We start from the raw sequence: 26,420 nt of genomic DNA, 5'->3' as shown, positions 1-26,420 counted from the left end.
GCAGACCTATAAGATTTATGCATGCTTGAAAGCCAGCAATAAGCTCTAATGGGGAAGGCCTGGACAATAGAAATTTCTTGTGACTATTGTAAATGTTGAGCACTGGACAGACTTCTCCATGTTAATAAGTCTATGTCTGAAGATTCTGATAATGCATCTGATATTTTATTCCTAAAAGACATCTGCTTTGTGGTCAATCTTTAGGGTCTAGAAAGTTATAGTAAATATTTTTATTTTCTTGACTGTCAAATAATAGTGTCTTGAAAATTGACATCAGTAGTAATAGATTTAGCAGAAATCTACCTCTGTGGGAGTAAAATTATAGTTCAGTTTTCAGTGGAGGGGTGTCCTTCTTCCATAAAACATTACCATGACTGGTGCTGATATCCTTGTTGACAGTTTTAGTAGATACCAAAGGATGAACTAAATTTTTCCAGCATTACAGTGAAAGGGACTAATGGCTTTAATGTTATTGGTCACTTTTGTATGAGCACCCAAAATCAGAGGTATAACAAGCAGAGTTGGCACCCCTGGCAAACCCTATGGGACAGCAAGGGGGCACAGTTCCCAGAATGGGGATGGGCAAACACACCAATCTTACTGATGCCAGGAACTTCTAAACTGCCCCTGACTGATGCACTTTCTGCCTGCCATGGCTGTTGGTCTAAAATTGGTACCACCAACGACTGTTTTGGAGTTCCCAGCCGAGGTAAGCCATGGGGCTGCTCTTGCTGCTGGGAGCGGACTCAGTGGGAGTGGGGGGCACTTCCAGCACCTCTCCTAACATGGTATCCAGGAAAGGTACCCCTCTTACACACTTCTAGTTATGCCACTGCCCAAAATGACGCTTTGCATAAAAGAAAATGAAGATGCCATCAAGTCACACCACGCACAGAATTATAAAGGGGTACTATGTGTGTTACATAGGTCGTTTTGTATTTGTGAGCCCTTATGTTTCTGAGTTTCCTTTGCATTGAAAAGAAACAAACAGAAGGAAAACAGGAGGCTGTGCATTTACCCTCCAGGTGTTTCCACCCTTGGCTGGAACTGTAATTTGCATTTGATAATATTCTGATTTTTACAAACAATAGTATGGTAACATTTTGCCTGCTGTTAACAAGCTGTGTCTAAGTTAATTAGGATTCAGAGTAGACAAGGAATGTTAATGTTAAGTTCAGTGTCTTTAATGTCTCTCTCTAAAGTTTTGTTTTTGCCTTTAGGGCACCAGTGTGAGACACATATGAATGTGCACACAAGAATCTAAAGTTACTTTTTGTTTAATCTGCTAAGGGCAATGAATGCATAGCTTTACTCTGCTTGCAATATATTCTGTGCTTGCCAGCCTTGTAGCACTCTTTCCAACACTTGTGGCTGGAGTATTTTTTTTTCTGAATGCTCTTAGACAAACACAAAAACCAAGCTTAGGTTTGGAAACCTCAGGCATTCCTGTGTCCAGCAGCTAGAGTGGCAATGAAAAGCCCCACTAAAGACATCTTGGTCTATTTTGCTAACATTTCTCTGCATTTCTCATGCTAAACTACCATATTCCCTGTAGATTTCATGCATGTTTTACCAACATGTCAGACAGAATCCTTCAAAGAACTTAAAATCCAGGTTAGTATTGTTGATGATAATCTGAAGTTATGCCAACATTTACTGACAGAATTGCCAAGTTCCATAAGCTGCTTTCAGTGGGTTGCATGTGGAGTTTCAAAGGAGACCATGAAATGATCAGAAAAAAGAGAATAGTTGAGGCAGCAATGAGAGAGAATCCCCAGCTGCTTGGGCACATCTGCTAAATGAAGGATTGACTTCTACAGACAAAAGGCAGCCAAGCAGCAAGCGGCTAGACATTACAGAATGGTGCGACAGGAACCCAAATCCCAAGATGGATCCAAGTGGAGACCTCAAGTGTAGCATACAGGACTTTCCCTCTACAGTCCTTAATATCTAGAGTGGCCGAGCTTGTTCTTCCTTCACATTTTAGCTGAGACTATAGGTTAAAATGTAAATGAGGCTTTTACTCGAGTTGGGAGTTTACCCACTTTGCAGTGTGGACACAGCCTAAGTCACTCCAGTGCTAATCATCATTGTTGCTGGCAATCTCTTGATTCAAGAACAATTTCTATTGTGGCTCGCTCATGGTTGTGAGGTGACTTAAGAGCCACAGATCTCTCCACAGAATTTGCAGGTCTTTCTACAAGGAAGAGTAGGCTGGGATTTCTCTGCTCTCTCTTCCCTGCTTTTACGGCAAGTCACTTTACCTCAAAGCACTTTGCCATTTGGTTGAGGTTGCAGTGTTACTGGAGTCAGTTAGCAGCCAGCTCCTCCTAGTTCTTGATGTTGGCATCTGTTTTCTTGAGGTATGCTTTCAGTGAGTTCTTGTAGCATGTCTTCTGGCTGTGAAATCTCAGGCTGTAACTAAGCTGGGAGAAGAGCACTTGGTTTTGGGAATTGAGAATCAGGTATCTGCACATGATTTCTGGTGCAGTGCAGCTGGTGCTTGAAGATCACTGACCCAATGCTGGTAACAATGGCTTCAGTAAGAATGCTGGTGTTTGTGCAGTGAACTTCCCATTTGATGTGGAGGATTTTTTGGAGGCGTTGTTGGTGATATCTTTCTAGGGTCCTGAGATGCTGATGGTAGGTTACCTGTTTCACATCTGTAGAAGAGAGTGGAGATGATGACTGCACTGTAGACATGGATCTTGGTGTCCTTCCAGAAACTGTGATCAATAAAAACACAATGAAGCAATTTCCCAAAGGAGGTGCTTGCACACCATATCCTGTCCTGGATCTCTTCATAAATGTTCACTCTGAGAAAAGTGGCTGCAGAGGTAAGGGAAGTGCTTGACTACCTCCAGAGTCTTTCTTTTGATAGTAATTACGTTCATGGCCTGGGGCAGGCTGAGTAATTTAGTCTTCTTAATGTTGAAGGAGAGGCCCAGAGTTTGTTAGGTTTCTGCGAAGAGATCCAGCGCAGTCTGGAGGTTTTCCTCAATGTGCTCAAGGATGGCACAGTCATCAGCATATTAAAGGACAAGCATGGTTGTTTTGAATATTTTAGTCTTTGAGCAAAAATGTTCTGAATTGAAAATCCCTCCATCCATTGTCAACTCCTGAAAGGAGGCAGTTCTTACTGAGAACCAGGATGACAGTCAAAAGATTCAAGATCAGAATAGGGGCTGTAGTGCAGTGGGATTATTCTTCAAATTTGGATCAATGAGATCCCTGGGCACTTGAGGAATGCTAACCTTGTGACTATGTTCAAGAATGGAGATATGTCTGTGTGCAGGACCTGGTGAGGCCCTCCTTTTTACAGCAGGGAAAATCCTTATCTGCATTTTCCTGAACTGTTTTCTACCTCTTGCTGAGGAAGTCCTGCTGGAATCTCTGTGTGGTTTCATATCATTCTGCAGGGCAATTGACGTGATTTTTGTTGCAGGTATGCCATCTGGTAGCCTTGTTATTACTGGTTTCTGTGATGGCATGTCAGACTTCTAGGACAGAAGAGTTGGCAAGGGATCCCCTTTTAGGGTATTGGGGGATGGACCTGATGATGGTAACATCTGTCACAGTTCAGGTGACTCGCAGTTCAGGTGTACTTTCCATCTAGCATGGATTTGTTGTCTTTGAGGAGCATCAAGCCATCCTGTGATCACAGGAAAGTAGTACCATGGGAAGTTGGACCATACTTTTGTTGCCTGGAAAAGAATATTCATGTCATGTTTGTCAGCACAGAATCTCCTTGAATTTGTTTTGCCACCATTATTTTTTGATTTCCTGAATCCTCCTTTGAGCTTTGGCTTTGAGGAGTTGTTAATGTCTCCTTCTTCTGCTGAGATGAGGTATCATCTTGCCAAGCTGAACAAGCCTTTCTCTTTCAGTCAAGGAGGTCTTGGAACTTGGTGTCACTCTCATTAAATCAGTCTTGGTGTCAATAGGTGATAAGCAGATGGGTTCAGTACAGACAATATGAATTAAACCCCTTCCACAATTCCTCAATGTTACTTTCAGTTGTAGGCAGGACAGAGACTTTTTTGTAAAGATACTGTTCAAGATCCTTGAAGACCTTTGGGTCTTGCTTAAAGAAATTTGATGTTGAAAGTCCTTTGCATTGCTTTTATTTTTGGTGTTTCTGAGCAATTTGATGTTCATAATAGAGCTGACAAAATGATGGTCTGTCCAGCAGTTACTGGTTGCTTGCATGGCTTGCATAATACAGACATCCATTCAATATGGACTCTAAGAGAACATAGTTGAGGAGGTGCCAGTGCTTAGAGTGAGGGTGTCTCCAGGTAGTCTTGTATTTGTTACCCTGTCTGAAGATGGAGTCTATAATGACAAGACCATACAGGGGCGATGTGTAGGGGGTGCACGTGGGTGCATGTGCACCCCCTGAGCATGGTGATGCACCCCCTACAAAAAGGTGCTGCCAACACTGTCAGCAGTGCCTGTTGGTGTTTGCCGCTCACCGCCAACAGTGCCGGCAGTGTCTGCGGGTGGTCCATGATCCCTGCTGGCCACTGCCAATGCTGCTGGCGGTGGCTGTGAGTGGTTGCTGACCCTTGGTTGGTGTTCGCCACCCTCACCCCCCCACCACCAACAGTGCTGGCGGTGTCTGCAGGAATGCCCCCACTTACTGCCGCTGCTGTGCCCCCCAGCCGCTGGGGGCATGCGCTGTTCACAAGACCATGCTCTGCACGTTTGGTCAGGAGAAGGATGCAATTTTCATTTTGTATCTCGCTAGTTCCCTGGAGATGATGGCAGTTCTTTTTTTTGGTTGCTTGTTGTGTTGGAGTCCCTTGTGGTTCAGTGGTAGAATCCTTGTCTATCACACAGGAGACCTGGCTTCAATTTCCAGGTCTCCTGTGAATTGGATGCTTATATCTTGGTGCCACAGAGGCACCAAACATCTGGACTGGGTCTGGCCTTTGGTTTTTGTCTCAACGGTCTAAACAGTGGGTGGATGGTCTGGGCAACCTCCACTCCTCCATACTCCTGCCTGGACATATGCATCAGAGGTCTGGGTGACTTCTCACACATAGACCGTGATCCTGAAGGACTGACAGTTGCCATCTGTTTATTTTCTTGGTAGTTCATCAAGGTGTGAATGCTCCATGTTGTTAAAATCGTTGTCTCCTTATGATCTTTCCGACAGAAGAGAGAGTGATCCCACTGGACATGTTTATTCAGCACTGACAGTACCTTCCCTTAATCCATCCTATCTCCCCAGAAGGATGGAAAAGGTTGTTACAATTCACCAGAGAAGGCACAAAGAACCACAGGCTACTACTGCAGAATTCATCTGTGGCTGGAGGAGGCAGGACTGGGAGCGGTGGCTTCCAGCTGCAGTATGGGAAATGTAAGTTAGAGATTAGGAGGTACTTTCTATGATTGTGGTCAAGCACCGAAACAGAGAAGTCATGGACTCTCTCTCCATCTTCAGACGTTTTCAAGAACAGGTTGGACAAACACTTGGGTGGTGTGATTTAATCAGGGATGATCTTGCCTTGAACAGGAGGTGACCATCATAGAGGACAGTCCGGTTGTCCTCTGTCCTATATTGACACAAAACCTGATGCCTTTATGTCCTCTATTTTTCTCTTAAGAGTTTCATTTCAATACAGGACAGAGTAGCAGAAAACCGGAATGTCCTCTATGATGGCCACCCTAGCAGGGGGCTGGACTAAATCAGTGTTTTTCATGACGTGGGCCATGACCCAAAAGTGGGTCACAAGACTATATGAAAAGGTCACAACCAAACTTTAAAAATGAATTCTCCTTTAAGGAGAGAAATGTGGGAAACTGTGGCTTTTCCTTTGCAGGCTGGCAGAGTCCAAGCCTTCAAGGGGCTGCCTGCCCCCCCATGCCCCACATGCTGGGGGCTGGGGCCTGGGAGTCGGGAGTGAGGGGCACTGCGCTGCGACTGACGTTGACAAATGGGTGCTGGCAGCTCCGTATCTAGACTCCAGGTGGCCCCAGGCTAACTTTTAGTATCAGGCCCCCTTTCACCAGAGATAATAATAACAATAATTAATTTCACCATTTTGGGGCCCTCTTTTTGTCCAGGCCCCAGGTGGCTGCCTGGTTTCGCCATGCCTGTGTCCAGCCCTAGGTCCTGGTGCAAATAAGGCTGAGACTCACTGGACCACATGACCTTTGATCTCTTTGCAGTGCGGTGGTTTGTCTATGAGGAGGTAACTGAGGGGCAACGCTTGACCACTGCCTGGAGCTGCCCTCGCGTCTGCCCTGTCCTGCCTCACTCACCTCGCTGCAGCTCAGCTCTGCAAGTGGCCCGACACAAGGCAGGGCCTCAGGCACTCCGCCTCGTACTCAGGGCGGCGAAGACGCAGGCAGAGGCGTGCAACAGGGCACGTGGGGGAAGGGAGGCCTGGCTGCGGTGCTGAACTGCCCCGAGGCTCGGACCACCACCAACTGGGGGGGAGAGGGGGCGGACACGTCACGGCCGGAGGGAGGGGCGCTGACTGAAAGAACCCAGGGGGGGTGCGCCCCAACCGCCAGCATGACGTCACCCCGCGCTCAGCGCGCCTGCGTAGCATTGCGGTTTCTCGCTCTCCCCCCCCCGCCGCCTTCCAGCTACAGCTGGGGCCGTTCCCACAATGCCGCGCGTGCGCCGCTGCCCGCTCCGCGCCGTCATGGAGGCAGCAGCGGCCGCGGGAGCAGCCCCGGCCCCGGCGCTACTCGCCGCCTCCCCCTGCTGCCCGGCGCGGGCGCCTTGAGCCCGCCCCCGGCCCAGCATGAGCGGCGGCGGCGGGGGGTCGGCGGCGCCCGGCCGCTTCGCCGACTACTTTGTGATCTGCGGGCTGGACACCGAGACCGGGCTGGAGCCCGACGAGCTGTCGGGTGAGTGGCGCCGGGGCTCTTTGTCCGCGCCGCCGGGCGGAGGCGCCAGCGCTCGGCCTCGGCCCCGGGCTCCGTGCAGCCGTTGTGCGTTGTGTGCGCCCGTGACCGTGCCCTCCACAGCGGTGCCCGGCGGCGGGTGCGCACGGCACAGCGGGGTGCGCGCACACCGGATACCTGTGCCTCGAGGGGTGTGCGCATTGTGTGGCTGCAGCTCCCTGCCTGTGCCCGCTGTGTAGCTGTATGTGTGCTCTCGAGCCGCGTGTGCACAGTGCCTAGCTGTGCCTAGCTGGGCCTGCATGGTGCCTAGCTAGTGGTGTATGCACACTGTGTAGCTGTGCCTTAGCAGGGCGTGCACAGTGCCTGGCTGTAGCTAAGGGTGTGTGCACACTAGCTGTATGGGCACTGTATATTGGTGTGTGCACAGTGCCCAGCTGTGCCTAGTGGCATGTGTACACCGTGCAGCTGTATAGGTACACTATATAGCTGTATGTAGAGGTGTGTGTGCAGTGCCAGCTGTATGTGCACACTGCCAAGCTGTATGTGCACTGTATAGTTGTGTTTGCACAGTGCCTAGTGGTTGTGCACACTAGCTGTATATGCACACTGTATAGTTGTGCCTAGCACTGTGCTGCAGTGCTAAGCTGTAACTAATGGTGTCTGTGCATTATCTAGCTGTATGCGCACTATATAGTGGGGTATGCATAGTGTGCACCTGTGCCTAGCTGTATGTGCACACTATATAGCTGTATGTGCATAGCACCTATCTGTGGCGAGTGGTACATGCACACCACATATTGTGATATGTGCACGGTATCTAGCTGTGCCGAGCGATTATATGCATAGTGCCTAGCTGCCTGTGCACATTACAGAGTTCTGTATGCACAGCATGTAGCTGTGCCAATCTGTACACACACAGTGCCTAGCTGTGCCTAGCAGTAGGTGCACACTACATAGCTGTTTATGCACAGCATCTAGCTGAGCCTAGCTGTACGTGCCTACTGCCTAGCTGTACTTAGCTGTATATGCACGCTATCTAGCTGTATCTATATCTGTATCAGATCTACCTAGATAGATATAGACAAATAGTGTGTGCTTATAAACTTTATTTTTAGAGTTTAAGAAATAGTGCCTGGCCCTATAGAGACAGAAAACTAAAGGGGCTCATATTACCTTGCCTTCCAACAGCAACAAAAGTTCAGGATGATGAAAATGTTCTAAAGGACAATAGGTTAACAGCATTTGTGGTATTCTCTAGAAGGAAGTGCACTCTTATACTACCAGTTTTATCTTTCCTGGAACCTGTGCGATTTTTATCTGATGCATGCTTTTTTTTTTTCTTTTTGTTTTTTGCTTTGGAACAGCTTTCCATCTATATGGGTAGGAATGCTGTCCCGTTAGAAACCTTCTGTTTTTGTATTAAGTTTACTGATTGCATCTTGATAGACTGCATCTCGAGACCTCCTCTTCTCTGTGTGCTTCGTTTTTATTTCCGTTGGACTGATTTTGGTAGAAGTAAGACCTTTATTCATAGAAAAAGCACATCAACATCTGGTTCTGCTGTAACTGATCTACCACCACTTAAGTTAGTGTAGTTAAACTGTTTTTACACTGATGTACCAAAGCTCAGAATCTGGGCCATTGTTCCTTTTTGCCCTTCGGCGTGCATCATGGTATAAGATGAATATTTTGTACTACTCTTTTAGTAAGTTTGATGCAAAACTCTTGGTTATGAAACTAGATGAGAAAGGTGACCTAATTTGGCACTTTGAAACTGATTTTATAATGTGGTTTTTAAGACGCATGGTATGAAGAAGCAAGCGTGAGTGTTTTAAAAATGTTAGATTTTGAGAGTGTAATGTATTAAGAGCCAGAGGTGAATAGGATTCATACACGGAAAACAATTGAGGCTTCCTGGTTTTTATTTTTTGTGGATCCTACTATTGTGTATTTCCAATGAATTCCACAAGTTTTGGCACTGTAACAGTTCCTTTTATCCCCAGCCTGCATTCATATAAATTTTTTTTTCATAATACGGTTTTTCATCAGAAACATTAAATTTATTCCTTTGAGCTAGCTGATCAAAAGATTCTTGCTTTTATATGATCTTATGTTTGAAATGGCAAAGCCTAGAATATGCTGTCAGGTTCTGCTTTTCCCTGTCAAAGGATGTAAGGAAGAATAAAGGTCCTGACCCTGTGAGCTGTTCTGTGAGTGTGTAGTAGCCTTCCTGCAAACAACATCTTGCAGATTTGGGGCACTGTTTTTGCTAGGATGTGGGAGGGAGTCTGCAGATTCTTTGTTAACATACCCAGAGAAGAGGGCGAGAGGAAAGGATTGAAACAGCAAAAGGCAGGGGGGGCAGAGAAAAGCATTTCTGGTAATTTTGCTGCACATGATTTAGTTGGAATTTCAGGCTATTCTGATGAGCTTAATGGGATGCTAATATAAGTTGTGCATGGTAGTGTGTTGGCAGATATTGCTTTTGAAGACTAAGTTCGGACTTTTATATAAACAACTAAAGAGTCTGATCCAAATTCTTTTATGCTGATGGAAAAGGCTTCCACTGACTTTATTGGGCTTTGAATCAAGCTCCTAGAAAGCCCGGGACTTCCTTTTTAAAAAAACAACCCCCCCCCAATATTATTTGAATGAAAGGAATATTGTGTAGTTTCTTCTTCTGTGAAAAAGTTCTGCATCCTTGTACTGTTGAAACAATTTGCTTTAGTAAGGGTCCATTGTTTAAACTGAGGTATTTGTGTGTATAGTGGGGGAAACAAACCAACAAAAAAAACCCTAGGCTAAACACAAACAGTCCCCTGATTGGAACATGAGATTCTCTCCAAGGCAGGTCTGTCTTGAACACAGCCTCAAAATGATGTCATAGTAACTGAAACTCGCTACAGGAAGCTGACAATTGCTGCTAGAACCCCTAGGGATGCTGCCAGCTGACTTGGTTTTAACCAGGCTAATGCAGTTGTATACCTCGGGTATTCAGCTGCAGTACTGGTAATATAGCTTTTTTTCCCCCTGTAGTTTTGTAAATCAACAATAAACTTATGAATTGCACTTGTCTCTCTAGTTATTTTTGCTTAAAAAGTGTTCTTTGACTAGCATTTTCCCTGTATATGCTAGAACAATGGTTTTCGATTTGTGGCCCATAGACCCCTGGGATTCCGCTGACTATGTCTAAGGGGCCTGGGAAAGACTACTATAATCGATCAAAAGTATGTGAATACCTACTCATACATTTCAGAGGGGTCTATACCTCCATTTTAAAACTGATTTTGGGGGTCTACAAACATGAAAAACATTAAAAACCACTGTGTTAGAAGGTAACTAAATGATGCAGGCATAACGTAACCTACTGAAGAAGGCAACACACATCTCCTGGCAGTTAAATGCAAAACTTCTGTTTTACTAACTGACTAGGTATTATAGTTACAAATGCCATTGTTAACCTTTGCATTCAGAATGCTTTAAAAATAATATTTTCCATACTGCCAAGTTAGTGGTGTGTGTGTGATTAATGCTCCTGGCATGTTTATTTGAATTTCAGTTTTTATGATGGTGTTTCAGTATTCTCTGTGGATGTCTGGTTGTAAATCTTTGTAGCTGCTTTTGTAGCTAGTAGTTAAAATTTGACATTTTGATTCTGTTAAAACCTCTTCCTCAATAGTGACAGCAGTAAAGGATGGGTGAGGGGTTAAGGTACTATTCCATACATCCTGTAGAAACTCCAGAAAATAATGATAAAATTCTTGTTGCTTAGCAAGAGTTAATTTCACACAGCAGCTACCAAGACAGTTTTCTACATCAGGGGTGTGAAACTCAAGTGACCTTGCAGGCCATATTTCTTTTTGGCAGCCAAGGTGTATGCCATAGCAAGGGATGGGTCATCTGGCTCATAAGGTGTTTTGCTCCCCTTGTTCCCATAGCTGACTGCTGCTGATTTAATTTAACAGTAGTGACTGAAAACTATAAATATGGTGGCAGGTGAGGTTAGGGGGTGAGCATTGGCAGTGTTAAGTCACTGGAAGTTGGCCAGCTCTGGCAGTTACGGGAACAGTCTCTGCATTGGATTCAGAGGTGGGCTGTTCAGCTTGTGACATGGCCAGGATGACCTGCCTCCATAGGTTGAATCTCACCTGTGGATTGGTTATTTGATGCCTGTTGACCCACAGAGTCATTCTGGTAATCAGGAAAGGTTCGAAGAGCTAGTTCCACCAAATTAAATTCTCACAAATGTTAAAGGTAGAAACATTTTAATAGCAAATTTTAATAATGAAATATACATGAGAAATAAATGGTTAAACAGAACAGAAAAAATTGATCAAGCAAATTATTAACACTTGTAGAATGGACATTTATCTAAAGAAATAATCTTATTAATGTTTGCAAGAATTTAAAATGAATTTCCTTACATCCTAAAGTCTTAAAAAGCCTCTGACAGATGATCTGCCTATTGGGGAAAAGGACCTAGGTTTCAAATTTAAGTTTTAAAAGAGCACTTATCTTGGTTCATCTGCAGATGGGCTATTCAGCAAAAACAGCAGTTCAGGGTTGAAGAGCAAAGATTATGAGGTGAACCTAGATTATAACACGATTGGCCATCTCAGTATAAAAAATGTTTACTAAATAAAGTCAGTATTTAAAAAGAATGTTCCTAATAGATCTGGTTTAGAACAAAATGTAGCTTAAGTAGGGGATAAAAATAGATATATGAATATTAATTGGTGTAGACCAGGAGTGGGCAAAATATGTCCCACGAGGCCATTCTGTCTGGCCTGCGGGGCCCCTAAAAAATGTAGAAAATTAATATTTCTCTGCCCTTGGTTCCTGTCATTTTTGACAGGAACCAAGGGCAGTAGGACCCAGGGGAAGCTCTGGTGGGCTCCCACAAGAGTAGGGCCTGCCTAGCCCCGCCAGAAGCCTCAGTAGGGGCTTCTGGCCTGGGACCATGCCAGAACCTCGGGTAAGGGGGGGATGAGGAAAGGCAGGGAAGGAGCCTGGGGAAAAGTTAACCTCCCCTGCCCTGTGCCCAGAACCCTGCACTGCAGCCACTCGCAGCCTGCCTGGGGCTGCCTGTGCCTGCTCTGGACAACACTGCATGGGCTGCAAGCAGCTGCAGGAGAGAGCGCCGGACCCAGCACTCAACTTTTCCCTGGGCTCCTCCACGCCAGAAAGGAAAGCGGCCTTTCCCTGCCTCGTGGCCAGTGCTCCCTGCTGCAGCCATTTGCAGCCCGCAGCCCTCGATAGCCTGCCAAAACTGGGTAAGCGGCCCTCCGCCTGAAATAACTGCCCGCCCCGGCGCAGACCCTAACTGGAATAAAAGCACTAAATGCACTCTAAGCAAACTTCAGCCTACTTTTGACTCATCTGGCTCATACTTCCTAAAATTACTCTCATTTCTGAAATTCTCTTGCTTGTTCTTTTCCTTTCCTTTGTCTCTTACATAAACTTTTGCAGTCAAATGCAAGCAAATGCTATATACCATGTTGCCATTAGGGATTCACTGATAGAGATTTTGGGGGCCAATACCGATAGCTGATATTTAAGGAGGCATATTTACTGATACCTATCTGATACAGCTTCCATCAGCTGGTAAGTCTCTTGTGGTGGACAGGGAGGGGGAAGGGAAGGGGCATGGGAGGTCAGATAATGCCCCCCCCCCCCCCCCCACACACACACAATGAGGGAGGGGGCAAGGGTAGGTGCTGCCCAGCCGGTGCAGGAGGGGCATGGGATGGAGGCACGGCTTGTGCGGTGGGGGAAGCTCCCACTGCTGCTTGCAGCCTTGGGGTGGGGGCATGTATTCTCCAGATCTGCATGGGTGGGGTGGAGCCAGAGCTGGTGCTGCTCGAGGCTCTTCTTGCTGGGGGCTGGAGGTCTCTGGTGACACTGGGGGGAGGCTACAGCCACCCCATATTTCACTGCAGCTCCGCTCCCAGGCCTACACTGCTGCAGCCATGGCTCTTTCTGGCGCTTGGGTGGAGGTGGGGCATTGAGTCGGGGTTGCATCGGGCAACAACATGGGGCTGGGAGCAAAGTTGAGGTGATACTTGGGCTGGCAGCAGCCTCCTCTCTGTCGTGTCAGAGCCCACTCTGAGCCCAGTGCCCAGCAAGAAAAGCCTGCAGCTGCTGCCTGCCCCGTGCTACACAGATTCGGGGGCATGCCCCCCCATCTCCACCTCTGCCCTTCTGGGATGTAAGTAGTGGTGGGAGCTGGCCCTGCCCCCTCCCTTGCCGCAGGGACATTGATCTGCCCCACGCCCCTTCTCTCTCCACTCCCCTTCTGACTTACCAGCTGGAGGTAGCTCTCCACACTGTCGGCTCTGCTCCATGCTGCATTTTGGCTGCGTGTAACACGGGCATTTATCGGCCAAATTATCAGCCCAATCTAGCGCTATTTTCCTATGATAAAATGGTTTCTCCTGGGACAAATGCAATGTCTGTTTGTAGCCGCAGTGTACCATAGAATCATGCATAAGCAGGGCTGGAAGGGACCTCACGAGGTCATCTAGTCAAGCCCCCTGCCTTAGGTAGGACCATTCCTATCCAAACCATCCTATACAAATCTATCGCCTTGCCACTTAGCAAAACTACAGTGTCAACTCTTACCCAAAACCCAAGACTTAACACTAACCTGCCACAGAGAAAGCAGAGGGGTGATAGCGCTCAATGTTTTGCTGCTGTCTAAGTTGTTAATATTTTTGCAAGAGATTCCAAGAAGAGGGCCTCCATCCCTGCTACTGAGGAATGCAAAAACCTCCACAGTCCATATCAATCTGGCATTGGAGCAAAATTCCTTTCTGCCCCCAAATATGGAAGTCAGTCTGATGCTGAGTGGAGAGGCAAGACCCTATAGCTAGGAACCTCCTACGCCAGGAGCAGGCAGTTATTTCAAGCAGAGGGCTGCTTACCCAGTTTTGGCAGGCTGTTGAGGGCTGCATGGGTAGCCCTGCCCCTTGACAACTGCCCCATCCCCTGGTCACTGTCTTGGGACCAATGTCCCATGCGGGCTACAAGCAGCTGCAGCAGGGAATGCTGGCCATGGGGCAGGGAAGGTTGGCTTTCCTCAGAGCCAGGAAGGAGCCTGGGGAAAAGCTGAGTGCAGGGTGGGGGTGGTGAGAAGCTGTCCCTCCCCTGCCCAATGGCCGGTGCTCCCTGCTGCAGCTGCTTGCAGCCCATGCAGGGTTTCATAGTAGTTGGGGGTCAGAAGGGACCTGAATAGATCATTTAGTCTAACCCCCTGCCACTGGCTGGAGCACACGCTGGGATCACATGACCCTGGACAGGTGTTTATCCAACCAGGTAGACTGTGAGCAGCTTCAGTGTAGGGTGCCAGGCATGGGGCAGGAGAGGGGCTGCTTCACCACCCCCTGTGCTCAACTTTTCCCCAGGCTCCTTTCCTGCCTGGGGTCCTTCCCTCCCACCCTGCCCTGCCCCCTTCCCTCTTACCTGAGGTTCAGATGCAGGGCAGCCTCATGGATCCAGGCCAGAAGTCCCTGCTGGGGCTTCTGGCAGGGTCGGGAAGGCCCTGCTCTTGTGAGAGCCCGCTGGAGCTTCTCCTGGGTCCTACTGCCCTTGGTTCCTGTCATTTTTGACAGGAACCTAGGGCAGAGAAATATTAATTTTCTACATTTTTTTAGGGGACCCCGGGCCTGATAGAATGGCCAGATGTGGCCCATGCACCGTGTTTTGCCTGTCCCTGTCCTACATGTAGATTATCCCTGACCAGTGACTGTCAAGTCTCTTCTTGGACAGCTCTAGTGATGGAGAATCTACAACTTCTCTAGGCAGTCTGTTCCACTGCCTCACTGTTCTAACAGTGATGAAGTTTTCCCTGATATTCAGTCTAGACCTACTTTGCTGCAACTTCAAGCCATTGATCCACATCCTACTCTATGCAGTAAGAGAGAACAGGTGTTCTTTTTGGCAGCCCTTCAGATATTTGATGACAGCTGTCATATCCCTCCTTAAGCACCCTTTCTGCAAGCTGAACGTGTCTAGCTCATTCAGCCTCTCCTCATATGACTTGGCTTCCAAGTTGTTTATCATCTTTGTTGCTTGTCCCTGGACCCTATCTAACTTCTTCATATCCTTTTTAAAATGTAGAGCCTAGAACTGCACACAAGACGCCAGATGAGGCCTAACTAGTACAGAGTAGAAAGGCACTATCACCTCCTGTGTCTTGCACGTAATGATTCTATGTATTCCAAAACCAGGTTCGCCTTCTGTGCAGCTGCATCACATTGCAGACTTGTGCCGAATCTATAATCTACCAAAATTCCAGATCCTTCTACATAGTGCTGCCGTCCAGCCAGGTGTCACTCACTTCATTTTTTTTGTTTGGTTGTTCTATCTGAGGCATAGCACCTTGCATTTTTTCAGCATCAAACTTCATCCTGTTAGCCCAGCTTTCCAGTCTGTTAAGGTCCTTTTCAGTTGTGCTCCCATTCTCCAGCACGTTTCCAATCCTTCCTAGGTTGTCTTCTGCAAACTTGCTCGAGAAGCCAGCATCCAAATAATTAACAAACATGTTGAACAGCACTGGGCTCAGGACAGATCCCTGTGGGACTCTATTCAGAGCCTCCGGCCTTTCTGACATGGATCTGTTTATAAAAACCCTTCGCTTGTGGCTAATGAGCCAGTTGTCTATCCACCTTATAACAGTTTTGTCCAGCACACAGTAAGGCAGAGATCGCAACTGCTTGATTAAACCATGAGCTTCGCTTCAGATCTGATGTTGTGATCTTTGAATGCCTGGTTCTTCAGGCATCCAAAGGCTGCACTTGCACATCTGAGGCGATGTTGGATTTCTTCATTGATGTCAGCCTTCTGCGAGAGGTGGCTTCTGAGATGTGTGAAAAACTCAGTGTTTTCCAGAGTTTTACGGTGAATCTGAATTACCAGAGCTGGGGAGTGCTCAGCAAGATCTTGTTGATGGGGGACCTCATTCTTCTGAGTGTTAAGCATCAGTCCCATTTTCTTGTATGCCTCAATAAAGATGTCAACGATTGCCTGAAGGTCTGCTTCTGAGGGAGCACAGATTTACAGCATCATCAGCTTACTGAAGCTCAGTGATTGAGGTTGGGGTGGTCTTGGTTTTAGCTTGGAATCAGCTGAAATTAAACAGCTTACCATTCACCTCAAGTTGTTGAAGTACTATCAACGCTGCCTGTGGAAGATCCTTCAAATCCAGTGGGAAGAGAGAGACACCAACATCAGCATCCTCTCACAAGCTAACACCACAAACAATGAGGCTATGATCATCTGGCATCAGTGTTGGTGGGCTGACCACATCATCTATATATCCAACTCCAGACTCCCAAAGACAGTCTTATTTTCTCAGCTCAGTTGAGGACAATGCTTGAAAGGAGAGCAGGAAAAGCACTTAAAGAACGTCCTCAAGGCCAACTTGAAATAATACAACATTAGCATCAACTTGTGGGAGATTATTGCCCAGGACTGCCCCAAATTGAAGGAAGAATCTACTCCAAGGATTTCAGTAACAGAAGACAGAAAAGCGGGAATGTTGGAACCATCTTGTTGCAGACTGAATCACGAATCCAGAGCCACCCACCCAACATGTACCTATGTTGCAGCAGAATCTGTCGATCCCAGATCAGCTTTATCAGCCATCTTTGGACCCACACAAGACAATCATGGAAGACGGTTATCCTCAACTGTGAGGAATTGCCAAAGAAGAGCCCACGTTTCTCTGATTTGTTTAACAGAAGGTCATATTATGAGAAGGTGCTGAAGTCCAGATGCATTATATCCACTGCATTCCCTTTTTCCACAAAAGGAGTTGCTTTGTCAAAGAAGGAGATCAGGTTTGTTTAATATGAGTTGGTTCTACTAAAGCTGTGCTAGCTGCTTGAGATCAGTCTTTGCTTGCAAATGGACTTCCTTAGGATATACGTCAGTACCTTCCTGGGTATTGAGGTGAGGTTAACTGGTCTGTAATTCTCCGGGTCCTCATTTTTCCTTTTTTTATTTGAGGGGCACTGTGTTGGCTCTCTTCCAGTCCCCTGTCCCCTCATACCTTGCATATCTCCCACAGTTCTGTGAATATTATCACCAAGGGCTCTGAGATCTCCTCTGCCAGGTCCTTCAGTACGGTTGGGATGAAGCTCATCAGGCCCTGCTGACTTGAATTTATTCAGACCCATCAAAAACTCTCTGACTGTCTCTTTCATTATTTTATGCCTCAGTTGTATTGTTGTAGCAATATGGACAGGAGCTCTTACTTTAGGTCCAGCGTGTGCTCATTGGACATGTAATGAGGAGTACAGAGTTCTTCACTTTTAAATCAGAATCACTTGTGTTTGGATGGGTTGGTGAAAAATAGTTTGGGTTAAATAATACTTGTGACAACAGAAAATTAAATTATATGGGCCTGGAAGTGTGTGTGTGTCTCTTTTCTTTTTAAATACTCCATTCTTTTAAACTGAAGAAGTGTTTTATGTTCTCAGTGCCTGTTTAACAGTGTATGAGGGGAAAATGATAAATTAGTTTATTGTTCTGTTTGTGTAAGTTGAGCCAGGGAGTGGCTGCTGTATAAAGTAAAACTATGGAATCAATTTGGGTCACCATGTTGTAATCCAATAAAAAGTGACTTGCATTCAAAAACACTCAAATTCTGCACATATGTAACTGCTACCTCAACAAATATGTAATCCATATTTCTTGCCTAATGGCATACAGTGGAGAAATACTCAAAAGGATGCAAAGATCTGGTTTGGTGAAGTCTCTCCTGCTGGGTTTTTTTTGTAATAAACCTATAAAAATGGCATTTGCTACAAAATAGTTTAACTTTTATACTGGGGCCATATTTGTTACCATTGTATTTAAATACTGTGTACACCCTTCTCTTTTAATCCTTCTACTGGCTCCCTGTCCTCTACTGTATATGATGCAAGGTTCCTGACCTCTATTTCAAGGACATTTACAACTTTGCCATTTCTGATTTTATCTCTTGTGCCTTTTATGATTTTATCCAAAACTACTTCAATCAGTTATTCATTTGATCATAAATGCCAGTCTTGATTGTTCACTTACCAGTTTTTTCCCCCTAAAGTCTTTGTGTTTTTCCTCATGATGTTCCCACACTCAGGAAGTACCATTGGTGAATATATGTATGAGACTCTCTGTTGCTGCTGCAACCCCCACCCTGACCTGCTTCCTCATGCTGTGCTGTGCTCGTACAAGAATATTTCACCTGTAGAGAAGCCAATTTTAGGCAGAGTCTATTCCCAAACTTTCAGGTGGATTGAAACTAAACAGGTTAGCAGTCAAACAATGCGACTAGAACTCTGTTTGTCCCTTGTCTTGTGTGTAATTGGACTTGGAACTCCTGTGGGCAAAGCCTTGCTGAACTTTGTGTTCATAGAAGGCTCGGATCGAAAACATCTACTGCAATGACATCTTCATCCTAATTAAGACTAGGGGTGCACTGATAGAGATTTTTTGGGGCTGATACCCATGGCCGATTTTTAGTGAGCCATATTGGCCAATACTGATCCAATTCTGATATGCAGCCGGGCATCATGGAGAGCAGTGTTCAGCTGGTAAGTGGGGGAAGGGGTATTGGTGAGGGTAGATGGAGGCACCTGCATTGAGGGAGGGAGCAGGGGTGGGGCAGGGGCAGGTGCTGCCCAGCCAGGGTGGATGTGGGACAGAGCTGTGAGCAGTTCTATCTGGGGGGTGGAGGGGAAGCTCCTGTTGCTGCGCACACCCCAGGAGAGCATGGTAGGCATGTGCCCCCAGATCTGTGTGCGGGGCGAGGGTGGGCTGGGAGTGCGGTTGTGTCAGGCTCTTCCTGGTCAGGGGCTGGGCCAGGCTGCGCTCAAGGCAGGCGGCAGTGGTACTGGGAGGGGGACTGAGGGGGGGGCTCAAAATTCATCATAGCCCTGCTCCAGCAGCCCTTCCACCTGCCCTGAGTACAGCCTGGCCCAGCCCCTCACTTGGAAGAGCCTGGCACAGCCATGCCCCAGCCTGCAGTGGCAAGCTATCCCTGCCCTGTGCACAGATCTGGGGGCGTGTGCACCCCATGCCTTCCTGGGGTGTATGCAGTGGTGGGAGCTGCCTCCCCCACCCTGCCCCTTAGACGAGCCACTTGTGGCTCTGTCCTGTGGCCTGCCTATCCCTCGCCACGGGGGCCTCAATCTGTACCCCCCCCACCCAACCATCATGTGCCTTCCCTCACAACAGATTTACCAGCCAGACAGACTGTTCTCCATGCTGCTGGGCTGCGCTCCTGGCCACCTGCATGCTGTGCTGTGCTACAGCTGTGCACATGCATAGAGCATTTATTGGCCACATCAGCCAAAAAAAGCTGATAGCCGATACTGTCACTTTTCCTTATATCGGTGCCAATGCAGTATGGGTCCAATGTATCAGTGCACCTCTAATTAGGGCCTTTGTATACTACTTTAATAAATGCTTTGATACAGTGATTTTCAACTAGGGTGCTGGGGCCACTCAGTGCTATGCAGTGTTAAGTATGCAAACATGGTTCACAAGATAAACTCAGACTTTTCACATATGACTACATGGCACTAAAACATTCTGACCTGCTGTTCGCTTTCTAAGTTCTTTGCAACAGAATTACACTATTTTTCTGTAGTAAAAAAAAACAGTGAAAACTAAGAATTGATATTTTCCAAGGGGTGTGCTTTGAGTCTGCGGGTGCTTCAAGTCCAACATGTTTGAGAGCTACTGTTTTAATTGAACGGTCAACATGTGTTAGTAGCAACTTGTTGGTGTTCTGGTGCTATGTTGTTCTTAAGTAGCTTTTGCTGTTACAGGGAGTGTCACCTGAATGTGAATTATAGCAGTATTTCCTCTGGGAATCTTTTTTTCTTACAACAAAATTGCTCTTACCTGGGTTTGCTACAGGTAAACAGTGAATATATTGAAGATGCATGAATACATCAAGGAAAGTATCTAGAATAAATTATCAAAAGCTTTCAAAATGTCTATAGTTTCCTGTGACACTACTGTCGTATTTTTTGCTAGTACCCAAAAGTGGTACAAACTCTTTGGCTTCTGTGCAGCTACACCAAAATTTAATCTGGCCCACACTGTAATAGTAGTTTTTCTCTTTGACGATACAGTAGAGGTATTGTTTTATCTCTCTCTCTCTCTCTCTCTCTCTCTCTCTCTCTCTCTCTCTCTCTCTCTCTCTCTCTGTTTTGAAGTCCTCCTTCTTGAGTCCTTTAATTTTTCTTTTACAGTTGCATTGATGGTTCGCAGCTTTAGGCTTAGAATAGATATTGATCCAAAATATTTTTTAGTTGTAAGGCTCACCTCCACCTCCCTTAGGGCATTCTTCTTCAGAACCTTTTTCTTAGAATTTTGAGAAACTACAAGACTGAGGAATTTGAAGTATTTGTCTTTGTTAGATATTTAACAAAATTAAAATGGCTCATTGTATCAGAACATTGTACATTTCCTTCTTTGTGGTTGCTCAGAATAACACTGTCAGCAGCTGTTTGGTTGTTGGACCCTGACTTTTATATACTAGTTAGTTGTCAGACTCTAGTTATCCTACCAAAAAAAATGCATGTCAGTGGGGTTTTTCTTTCTTCCTGAATTTAGCAAGTCAAAAGAGATAAATTATTATGCTTAACTCTGATTTAATATTGCCTGTAGCGACTGACATTTGCTGTTTGTTTTGTATTTTCCTTCTTTTGAGAATTAAAATAAAATTTTATGATGGACTTGAACCTCTGTTTCTGCAATAAATTCCTTTGTGATGCTGCTTACTCCTTGGCAAAAGGGTCACTCTTTTTTTAAGATATCAATGTGGTGCCTACTGTAGTTCCAGAAAAGGTGAATTTGTGTTGGTGTGAACTGCTAGTTTGACTTCCTTGGAGAGTGAAGTACCATTTTCTTTTTCCCCTGTGTATAACGTTGGTGCAAGCTTCCCACAGTCCCCAGACAATGTGCCTCTACCCTGACATAGGGATTAATTCTAAGGCTGGGAGGGTTTACTCTCCTTATTTCTCTCAGATTGCCAACAAAGGTGTTGGATCTGATATGGGGGCCTGTTCAAAGGGACTGGAACTGAGGCCGCACACGCATCTCGTATAAGCCACTGTGAGCAAAGAGCAACAACCTTTGGCTAGATTTGATTTGGCATCTGTGAAACCCTCTAGGTCCCATTAGCACTTCTCTTCCCTCCCCCATTTTCCTGAGAAGCCTGAGCTGTTTTCTGTATTTTATAGTGCCAAGGAGATCTTTTGTTTCATTGGGAACTGAGGCAGACGTGCTATGGTAGCTGATGTATAGAATAAAGAATGGGAAGACTGATGTAAGAAAGAGCAGTTGTACTCCACTAAATCCCATTTGACACTACGGTTTATTAAGCCATATTTCTTTATAATACTCTAACTTGTGATTATCATGCCTGATTTAGGTAAATTTAAGTTGTGTGGTTTCTAAAATCAGCCATTCTAAAAAAAGAATGACTGTTTTCTGGTAAACCAGTTCCTTTGTAAGGAGAGTTTCTGTTCTACATCAGGGTGCTGGGAGCCAGTTCTAGTAAATCTGCAATGGGCTCATGATGATGATGACAGCTCCTTTGAATTATTTAGAAATTGGACTTGTAAAATATTTGTTTCTGAAGGTTGCTTTAAACAGTATGTCATAGGACTGTTCACTTCAGATAAGTTTTCAAAAAACACCTGCTGTCTTGATTTTTTTTAAGGGCCTTTCCAGCAAGAAAGAAACTGAATAATGGAGGGGGGGGGACACCTTTAAATCAAATATATACACACAGTGATTTCATGTCCACAAAATAAAGAGCACATTTTCCCCAAACTCTGTAACAACAAGGTTCCTATAGTTTCAGTGTTCAGACAACTATGATTTTTTCAAGTTGGTTGTGCTGCTCTTGACGACTTCTCATATTAGTGCCTTCAAATTCTTTTTTACCCGCAGGGGTTCATGTGGCAACAGTAGTGCAGGTAAATTAACAGTGTCGGAGCCAATTACATATTAATGTACTGTGTGTAATAATTATTTTCTAAAGTCTGTGACAAGCCGGCTTGCTTTGTGGCTTGCAGTCAAGTTTGCATCTGGTTAGAGTATTTGAGTGGGAAATAGTTTTTGATAACATTTCATATTTGATATTCAGACACAAACTAAGGAAAAGTTGGGGAACTTTTGTTGGGGAGTCTGCCCCAAATCCTGTTGTTTAAGGCCTGGGAGCCTTGCCATGGTTCCTGCCTTGCCCTGCACTCAAAATCCAAAGTGGGAAGCAGGCAGGGAGCAGCTGGTGTTGCTCCTTCCATCTCTACCAGTCTGTGGGATGTGGGAAGCAGCTGGCATCATGCCTTCACCAGACTGGAGGCTGCAGTTTCAGGAAGGCACCAGAGCCTTTTCCTCCAGCTGCACTGCTGGCAACTAGGCAGAATTAAGCCGAGGGAAAGTGTGCAGATGTTCAGTCTCCTGGGAGAAGCTCTCTTGGGAGCAGTTTTAACCAGGGTCATTCACTGGTTATTTTTGTTCTGGGAGGAAAAAGCTTCCAACATCTATACACCTTGGATTTCTACTAGGAGAACAGTGACTATTCAAAACTGAATGTCTGTGTGTGTTCTCAGCTTAGTTTGATAAAAACTTGAATTGAGAGATCTTTGAAACCAGCTCAATGCTCTTTGTGTCCAAATAATGCCAACCTCTATTACTTTTCTGTTTTTCACATCCTGTTTCTGCTCATTTATTCTCTTTTTATCTTCCAAATGTCACTTCTCAAAAGTAGAGATTTGGTGTTTTATTCTAGAGTGCCAAAATTACTTGGACCTGTAGGTCTCATTGAAAGCCAGTGAGACTTAGTCTTGCAAGTATGTCAGTCACTTTTTATAATGCAACTTGGATTCTTAGGACATTTTGGTGCCTCTGAAAATATTTTTTCCTTTGTCATCTTATTTGTAAAGCGACTTAGGGACTGGTTTTGGAGCTGAAGGAAGTGAATTCATGTCACGGTGTTATTAGTCATGTGAATTTCTGCCTAGAAATCCACTGGAATTGCAAATGAGTGTGCTGTATAGGCACTGATTTAGCCTAAAAAGGCTTCAAAATCTGTTTGGCTTAAGAATTTTTAAAAGCATTCTGAGCAATGGTGTGGACCAGACACTCCTGTGGCCTGAACTGGTCTCAGTGGTGCCATTCCTGGGCTTTGAGAAGTTCTGCTAAAATTTTAGGCTACCCAGAGCTGAATTGGCAACACGTCCCCCAACTGTCTTTGAAAGTGGATAGAATTATTGGTGAAACTTACCCTAGGGGTGGATCAGGCTGTAGACTGGCTGAGTATGGAAATAAGGACTGACTGGTACAGGATTCATATGGAAGGCTTTCTCTCTCTCTTTCTGCCCTTCCAGCAGAGAGAAATAAAAATGATGAGAGGTCTAGAAAACATGATGTATGGGGAAAGGTTGGAAAAACTGGAGTTATTTAGTGTAGAGAAAAGAAGATTGAGCAAGAATTTAATAAGTTGTCAAATCCAAAGAGGGTTGTTGCCATTAAAATATATAATGTCCCAGGGAATATAACAAGATGTAATGGACTTAAAGGGCACCAAGGAAGATTTTAGGTTGGGTGTTAGGAAGCATTTTCTAATTGTGCGTGGTAAAAGAACCTGAACAGGTTAGCTAGCTGGAAAGGTGTGGGATCTCCATCACTGGAAGTCTTTAAAGACAGGTTGGACAAACATTTGTCTGGAAGAGTTTGGAGGGATAAGCCTGTCTTGGGCAGGGCGTACAGAAGGTGCCTTCAAACCCTGTATGATTTTGTTTCCTGAAAAGGGGCCATGTGTTCTGCAGTTGCTACAAAGCTACCTTGATGCTCTGAGTCCTAAGTTACTCTTAGCTGTGGGTTTTTTTTCTTCTTTCTCCCCAAATGGCACAAGTAAATGGAAGCCATAGTACTTCTCCATTTCAGCTGGAGAGGTAAGATATTTTCATTTGAACTGTTGCTGGCTTAGAATGGCTGTACTATTGCATACTGCAGGTGCAAGTAGGTGACACCTTTTATATCCAAGACTTATCTTGACTAAGTAAGGACAGTAACACATGGGCATAAAGGAAGCCAGTTGCATCCATTGAATGAGAGATGCCCTGATCTGAGAGAGCAGGATAAGCAGGGTGGTTGCATCCTATTTCTCATTCAGTCCCTAGACTTGGAGCCAAGCTGCTCCGCATGGGATATCAAGTGTACTGTAGTTTATCATTCAGGCACTGTGACCTCCATCCTTATCGTGTATCTATTGCATTGGTGGATCTTTGTTGTTATGCAGCACAACTTGAGGAAGAGATTTAACCTAATAATCTTATTTTCAGGGAGGATGATTGTCTTGGCTTTCTCCAGTGGATGATATATGCTTATGGGAGGCTTATTCAGACTTGTGACTTATCTTGTGGTGATGGAAAAAGAGCATATAGATTTCCATAGGTATTTCTAACTAGTGTTCCATCCATAAAACACTTTGCAAGCATCCCTGGCAAGAGGGGGTGTTGAGAAACAGGTTTACCTAAAGCCAGTTGTCTGTCAGTTCCTGTGCCTCTTATCCTGTGCTTAGACCCTTGTAGTCATGCAAAGGTGAGAGTGCGACTCAGATTCCAGTGCTAAAAATACACCATTTAAAATATACTTTAATACATCAGGTAATTCAGTAAGATTTTACAGAGCATTTCTTTAGGGAGGGGGTATAATCTTATGGTAGACTGATACAGAAGTATCCCTCACTGTTATCTCTGTTGTGTGAAAAGACTTCCTGATGGTGGTGGTGTTTTTTTAAAGGCTAAGTAATAGGTGCTTCATTGCATATATGCTGGAAGACTTCAATTGTTGAGGCTCTTGTATCAGTAATCTGATTACATTTTGCCAGGTTTTGTTAAAATCTTAATATTTGAATACTCTTAGAATGTTTGTTTAATTTTGCACTTTTATATGTGTCCTTCCTCTTAAATCTTTTCAATGGAATGACATCTCAAGAGAAGTAGGGATTGTTGTAAAGAGATTGAACTAGTGTTTATGTGACCAAATCTAAACCTTGTCCTTGTGTATCATCTTGTGGGCTGATGTCAAGAAGGGCATCTCTGATTTCCAGATTAACTATGGGAAGCGGGGAATAGGATGTTCATTTGAGGGCAGTTGGATATGGAACTTTTAAAATTTGCATTGGGCCAAGAGATCTGGAGCATGTGCGTGATGATGTGTTCTGGGACTTGTGTCATTTACCTCTTTCTCTGCTTCTACCTTCTCCCCAGCTTTTCGTTAGTGTGTGCATGACCAAGAGAAGTCAGCGTAGATGCAACCATGAGCTAAACTTTTTTTTCTTTTTTTTTTTTAAATATCCAAAGGTTAAAGAGATAAGTGCATACTTTATGCTATCAGGAAATCTCAAAGAATTGGTTTCTGTTTCCAAGATAAGAGCTCTGACTGGCTTTGTGCTAGCAGGCATACCCTTCCTGCCCTGTCCTATAATAACAATACTCATCTGTTCTTAACCATAGTGAAGGAAAGAACACCACTATAATTAGAATGCTGCTTCTCCTAGCAGTTTTCTATATGGTTCCCAAGGGTTTTTTAAAATTTAAAATACCATACCCTGTTTGAGATTGATTTCACTGTTGTCTTCCAAAATAGAATTTTTTGCTTTTAAGGTAGAGCTGAAAATCAACTAATTAAAAGAGAAATAATTTTAAAAAGTTAAAAGAAAATTGCCCATCTGTGTAAACAATGAAAAACAGTAAATAGATTGAAGTCTACCTCAAAACAACAAAAAACCTGAAGCTGCCGTATGACTTTAAAAAAACAAAAGCCACTATGAATTCTTAATACAAACCTTCTACGATGTTAATCGGCTTCTTCAGGTTGCTGGCTGATTTTCCTTGTTCCTCTAATTTATGCAAGAAGAGGCAGCAAAAACTTCTTGTCACCCTGGGCTCTAAACAAGTGGATGCATGTTGTAATCTAGGCATCTGCAACCTACAACCCCATGGAGCCACGTGATCTGTCCTATAGGCTTGGGTCTTCACTGCAATGCCGGTAGGTGCTTGCCCCTTGCTACTGCAGGGAAAGGCAGCAGGCCACACTTTCCCCATGCCAATAGTGGCCGAGTCCTAGTATCTACTCATCTGCCTGCCACTGACCCAAACTAGATCATTTTGACCCACAGACAAAAGAAGTTGCCAACTGCTATTCTGCTCTTTTCTATAAGGTCTTATATGACTGTCAGACTCACGGCTGTCTTCCTGCTGTTGGTAACTTAGATTGTTTTGGAGCAGTGGTTCTTTTAATTTTGGGACTCATAACCAGAGTTGAATAATATGGGGAGGGAGAGGTACAGGTATTCTGCATATATAATAATACGCATACAGAAATTCCTAGGATCAGGTCAAAAATGTTATAATCATATTGTGAATTTTGTTTCAATCTAAATGACAGATTTTTTTTTTACAAATTGAAAACAATTGGTGGAACATTAATGGTCAATAGCAAGTTAATGCAGTACCAAGAGCAAAATTTAGGGTCTTGAAGAACTT

General features: G+C 44.9%; 1 protein-coding gene across 1 annotated transcript in view; it reads left to right on the top strand.

The window, feature by feature from the left end:
• The first annotated feature begins 6,592 nt into the window (after window positions 1–6,592).
• DENND5A (DENN domain containing 5A) overlaps window positions 6,593–26,420 on the top strand; it is a 99,245-nt gene continuing 79,417 nt past the window's right edge. Inside the window, exon 1 of the mRNA XM_090032672.1 lies at window positions 6,593–6,867. Within this exon, the coding sequence (XP_089888798.1) occupies window positions 6,762–6,867 (106 nt within the window). The 5' untranslated portion in view covers window positions 6,593–6,761. The remainder of the gene's footprint in view (window positions 6,868–26,420) is intronic.

This window comes from Crocodylus siamensis, chromosome 2, assembly GCF_052110815.1.
Source record: "Crocodylus siamensis isolate JL-2025a chromosome 2, ASM5211081v1, whole genome shotgun sequence".
Taxonomy (NCBI): Eukaryota; Metazoa; Chordata; order Crocodylia; family Crocodylidae; genus Crocodylus; species Crocodylus siamensis.
Note: the sequence above shows the minus strand (reverse complement) of the source record. Positions and strands in the feature narration are given on the sequence as shown.